Genomic DNA, 6,267 nt, shown 5'->3' on the forward strand with positions numbered 1-6,267 from the left:
TTCAGTTTGCTGAGTATAATGCAGCAATTCTGTTCTGTAGTGAACTCTTCCAAATCCACGGTAGGAGCAGTCAGTCAGACAACAGGAGGGAAGGCTCAGTGCAGCAAGACATAGAAACACAGCCTTAACATCTAGAACAGAAGATGAATAAATACTTGTCATACAGTCCAGAATGTGATAAACAGAATTAAAGACAAGATTTGGGAGTAGGAATTGAAAACTAAATTTACAAGATTTGACTGCTTATCTGACAGAAAGCAGAATAAAAGAGGAGTAAAACAGACCACAATCAAATGTAGAGGAAGGTTTAAGCACTTCTTACAATTGTAATAGCTTTGTAGAATCCTAAGAGTCATGAGGGATTGGACTGGATGATCTTTCAAGGTCCCTTCCAATCCCTAACGTTCTGTGACTGTGATTTACCTTGGAAAAGGCCTTCAAGAAGAAAGGCCTTCACATCTTCTATCACTTCAGATGCATAGATGCTGCAATTTATCAGACAGTTCCAGAGATGTTCTAGGTTTTCCGCCAGCCATCAACACAAGGGGTTTTGGCTTTAGAGACAGGTGTGACTGCTTCTGTAATGGTATAAAATTACTGAATTTTAGAACTAGTCACGTAGACAAATTCAGATTACAAGCATTAAGTCTTTATAGGTATATACTTTAGGAAGTATATTCACTTTTCCAGCAAGTCTTTGTAGTTTCCTGTAGTCAAAGGTCATGCAAGTGTGTCATAAAGGAAACCTACCACCTGCAAACCATTAGTTGAGGAACACTGAGTGTTATTTTTGCATAATTTTACTGGAGAGAACTTTATCTAAATCTTGAATTTTCTTGCCTTTTGCTCTCACCATCAGATCAGATGATTGATTGGTTAGATGAACCTTTAGCAACTTGACTTAATTAAGTGATACTTTACTGCAATTCACCTGGAAGCAACAATTTCAAAATTAATTAATTAAATAAATAAAGCACTTCCCATAAATTTGAGTCTTACCAATATAATTGAGATTTTTTAAATTATCTGGTTTTGCTTTATGAACTCTTTGTCAAGGCATATCTAGAGCCCATTTTATGAATTTAATAAGAACACTTTATATAAAACTTGTAGAGAGTTTTTTGTTTTTTAATACTAATATTCTTACATTATCTGGACTATAAAGACCTCCATTAGTTGGAGGGCCCCACAAGTTTAGTTACAAAGTTTTGCATATTGCATTAAAAAAATATAGAATCACTTTTTTTTTTTTTGGTACATCACAGTACTTTCTAAAAGGATGTTTTTTGAAGGTACACAGTTGTACTTTTCTAATGTTGTATTTTAACACCATTCTCCATTGTACTATTCTGACAAATTCTTCATGCTGCTTGGCTATTCATCATATTCACACTCCAATGAAAAATGCAAGAAAATAAGACAATTGGCTGTTGTGGTGATTGTATCTATCGTAATTCTTGAGTATTTAATTAATTCAGACATTTATAAAAACGCTTTCACATTTATAAAACAAGGTAATCAAGCAATATATCCACACACCAACACCCAAGATTTCTCATTAAGGGGCAATTAACTGTACCATGTGACACTTTTTTTTTTTATGTATTGAGAACGCATTATTTGATGCTACAGATCGAAAAAGATGGGACGAGTTAACAAGTGCAACAGCACATTATAATTGGAAGCTTACACAGACATTATGCAAAGGAGTGACTGTTCAAGTTATATCCAAAAATCCATAGGATGGCATTTAAACCTTTTAATGTTACTTTGAGCTGAAATAGAGCTTGGCTCTATTGAAGCTATAAAGGAACCAACCCCAAACCTGGAGACACCAGACAGCTTTTAAATGATAAAAAAATGAAGCAATACCACAAAACAAACTCCAGTGTCAGTTCTTCACAAGGCTTGTTCACCAGCTGGTTTTATCAAGGAAGAGAGATCTGAAAAATAACTAAATGTCATGTGCTTAGAAGAACTGTGTTACAAAAGTATGACTGGTGTTTCACCTGTAATTTCATAGTAACTGCCTGTTACAAATCACACTTGAGACAGTCGCCTGGTGTGTCACATTTTTATTATCAGGAATTTTATGCAATTTTATGTGAAAGTGCAAAATACAAACCAATATTGACATGAGAGTGAACACAGTCCATTCTTAAAGACAACAGGTACTGTTTTTGACTTAATGTCCAGACAATTCAGTGTTCGAGGGATTACCAACTTTTTACCAGAGTGCTGACCAAGAAGCTTGCAAGCTTCCTCCACCCCCTTTTATAACGGACGTACACAGGACACAGAGAAGTAGCCAGACATCTTTTGACGGCCTCTATGGCTACCGAGACCTACACGGTGCTCGCTAACTCAACAAGCGACCCGCAGCAGATTCCCTAAGAAAGGGCAACTCAGTGCTGTGAGTCGGCGTGAGGCCAAATGTTCGCTTCCCTGTGGCTCCTTCCTCCACAGCAGCGGCTTCGAGGCCTTCTTCCCCTTCAACTTTGGCCTCCCCAAAGCGTCGCATCTCCACCTGACCCCGCTTCTCCGCCGTCAGCGCTTCCGGGTCGTGCCCTGGGGGCGGGGGAAGATTGAAAAACACACCGCCGGCTCCTCCTCCGGGAAGGGGCTCCCCACTGAGGTCCCTCCAGGGGCCGGCTACACGGGCGCCACCAGCCCCCTCTTCTCCAGCGGCTGCTCGGGGGGGGACGGCGGCCGCTCGTCGCCCTCCTCCAGCAGCAGCTCCTCCAGCTCCCCGTCGTCCGGCCCGCCCACGGCCCGGCAGCGCCGCAGATGCTGCAGGGCCCGGCGGTGCTTCTCCTGCAGCCTTCCCAGCTCGGCGCGCAGCTCCTCCGCCTCCCCTGCCGGGGCCTCGGGCTTGTCGGGGTCCCGGGGCTCGGGCCCGAGCAGGGCCTGCCGGAAGAGGCAGCGGTTCTCGCGGCGGAGCCGGCGGTTCTCCAGGCGCAGCCTCGCGTTCTCCTGGCGCAGCCGCGCGTTGTGCCACTCGCGCTCCTCCCGCTGCCGCAGCGCCTCGCTGTGGCTGGCCGCCAGGTCCGCGTAGCGCTCCGCCAGCTGCTGCACCGAGCCCCGCGACTGGCCCCGCCAGCCCTCCTGGCCCAGCTCCTCCGCCCCGCCGCGGACCCCCCTGCCGCTCCCGGCGGCGGCAGCCAGCCCCGCCCGGCACCTCCGCGCCGAGCCGCTACAGCCCCAGCGCCCGTCTACGGCGCGCATGCGCCTCATCCGTGCCGTTCCCGCAGCCCGCCTGCACGCCCCGATGCCGCCGCCGCTGAGCCCGCCGCCGCCGCCGCCGCGGGAAGAGGGAGGGGCGCGGGGCGCCGCCGCCGCTCTATGGAAAGCGGGGGGCGGGGCCCTCGCCCGACGGAGGGGAGGGAGGGGGCCGCGGGGGAACAGCCGGTGCGGGATGCCGCCGCCATTTTGGGGCGGTGCCGGGCGGGGCGGGGTGTGCCGGCGGCGGGGCGCGACATGGCGGCTCGTGGCGACCTCGGGGAGGGGGTTCTGCCCGCTCGGGCTGCGTCGTGGTGCTGCCCGGCCTCTGAGGCCACCTGGGAATGCCCCCAGCCACCCGTTCCCCACCCCTGAGGGGGTGAGGGGTCCTCAGCTGGCACTAGTATCACCCAGAAACTTCTTGTGCTTGTGGGGTACATCGTTATTCAAAAGCGGTGCTGACGGCCTGTAGCAAAGTTAGTGTCAGAAGTGCTTGTTAAACAAAGTCATGGCCTTATACATGGCATTTAGTCCATTGCATTGCCGGGATTAAGGAGAAAAAATGCAAGATATAAGCACATAAAGTTCACACGCTTGTGTATGAATCGCTCTTCGTGCTCATAGGTGGTTCAATCACAAAATCATGTGCACTCATACACATGGTTTCCAAAAGAACAAAGAAAGGGTGTAGAGGGGTCCATATCCACGTCATTTGATAATGGTGAAATCATGAGGACTCTGAAATTGGCACTGTTTCTCTTCCGCTATCCTTCTTTACATAGTTCCACGTGTAGGTATCTGCACAGTTCACAGACTCATATAATCATTAAGGTTGGAAAAGACCTCCAAGTTAATCCTGTTGGGTTTACCATGCCTATTCAGTACATACTACGGTGGACCTCTGCTTACTTTTTTGCACTTCAGGTTGTAAACTGTTCATGAACGCGACCTGCTTTACTTAATGTATGAAATGTCTTAATCTAATGTTTCACTAATGACCAACTGAAAGTTTGAAGGTTATGGAACGTGTATTTGAAATTCAACAAACAATGCATCACAGTAATTGTAATAATTTTTTTCAGAACCTTATCAGCTCTAAGTAATGTATACTTCTAAAGTTTGGAAAATAAACATCAAATCACTGTAGAGCAGATGTAATCTTGGTATTACTGCAGTTTTGCTGTGCCTGCTGATCAGTGAAAAATAGTTATTAACAACTATTTCCTTTACTAAACCAGCTTCCAAAAGAGGTTGACTGAGGGTATTATTGTAATCCCATACAATATGTTACTAAACTGGTTTTGCATTAAAAGAAACAAGTTAATACCTGCTTATTAGTGAGTGAGTTTTTAATGTTGCTACTTTGGACAAAGGCCATAAATGCCCATAAAACTCTATACTGAGCTGTAGGCCAAATCCAGTAGAGTGCTGAGACTTCAGTGCATGGGAAACTGGACAATACATTGTACCCCTGAGAAACACTGCATATGATAACATACTTTTGGGCTTTTGATTACCAGTAAATTAGATTGATCATCTTGAACAGTGCCTTCAACTTTGAATTGAAGCTGATTGTTCCTTAAGTCTGGCAGTGGATGTTATATTATGACTTTCAATTTATATTCACCTATGTCAGTTTTTCATGAATCTTCACATACTCCAGGAATTACATGGGTGTATACAAGCAAACAAATTCATAGGCTGTATTCCTATTAAAACTATGCCCACATATCAGAGGTGAATTTACTTCATTTCATATTCTTTAGGCAATGTTTAAACACCGATTTGTTGTTCTCAGGTAAAAGGTAATGACAGCAAATAGATAAAGAAGATAAATCACCAGAGACAAACTTCAGTTGTGAGATAGGATGACTCTGGACTGCACAGATCCTTGAAGACAGTGAAGTTACCAGAGAAGTCTTAAGTAGTTGTGCAGTTGTAAGAGTCAGTATAGGCAGGCAGCAGGAATAACCACAGACTCGCAGCCAAAATGCAAAGAGTAAATTCACTCTTGTTACGTCACCAACCGGGGTTCCCCAAAGCAACACGCAAGCAGAGGCACACGAGCAGAGGCACACAAGCAGGGATGCAGGGGCCACCAAACAGAGTCCAATGCTAGGAGATAACTAGCCTGCTCATTTCAACTGTTTTTATCAAGGGGTTACGCAGGTTCAGTTTTTACCCCCATGCTGGGATACTCCCTGTGCTTCTTTTATCTTTTCTGTACCAAGGCCAGGAGCTCAAGCACGTCTAACAAGGCACCTCCAAGTCCACCAAACACCTGTGTTATCTATGCATTTGCCAAACACACAGAGCACAATGAGCAGCAGGCATAATTTATGTTTTTCTACATTGCTGCTCCCCAGACTTTACATATTCCCATCTGCAAGATCAGTTGAGCATATTTACAGTCCTCCTCACCAGTCTTCCATTCTGATCCCATCCTCCTCATCAATCTTCCATTTTTAACCAATTCTTTCCAACACCAGCCATCAAGGATTTTCTGCTCACAGAACACCTATGAAGGACACAATATTTTAAATGGAAAAAAAAAAAAAGTAGGGTTAAATGTCATCATTGATTAAATAAAGACTTCTTTTTATTTAATGGTGCCAAATCAGCTCGGATGTGAAGTGAAAGTGACAATACTTGTAAACCATCACCTGACATTGATTTTGCTCCTTATCCAACCAGGCCAGGAAAATGACTCTGAAGTAAATAGAGCTCTTTTAGCGGCAAGACCAGTTGTTCTCTGGATACCTGGTACCCTGAGCTGGTGGAAGGGGATAGGGAGCAGGATGTGGCCCTCGCTATCCATGAGGAAATGGTTGGCGACCTGCCACGACACTTGGATGTACGCAAGTCGATGGGGCCGGATAGGATCCACCCGAGGGTACTGAGCGAACTGGCGGAGGAGCTGGCCAAGCCGCTTTCCATTATTTATCGGCAGTCCTGGCTATCAGGGGAGGTTCCAGTCGACTGGCGGCTAGCAAACGTGACGCCCATCTACAAGAAGGGCCAGAGGGTAGACCCGGGGAACTATAGGCC

At 46.0% G+C, this 6,267-nt stretch overlaps 1 protein-coding gene across 1 annotated transcript; it reads right to left on the bottom strand.

The window, feature by feature from the left end:
• Nucleotides 1–2,058: 2,058 nt before the first annotated feature.
• TUSC1 (tumor suppressor candidate 1) lies at nt 2,059–3,350 on the bottom strand. The gene has a single exon (XM_083817035.1). It carries the CDS (start codon nt 3,232–3,234, stop codon nt 2,653–2,655), a length of 582 nt encoding a protein of 193 aa, XP_083673161.1. The 5' UTR covers nt 3,235–3,350; the 3' UTR covers nt 2,059–2,652.
• Between the last annotated feature and the right edge of the window lie 2,917 nt (nt 3,351–6,267).

This window comes from Anser anser (assembly GCF_964211835.1).
Source record: "Anser anser genome assembly, chromosome: Z".
In the NCBI taxonomy this organism is placed as follows: Eukaryota; Metazoa; Chordata; class Aves; order Anseriformes; family Anatidae; genus Anser; species Anser anser.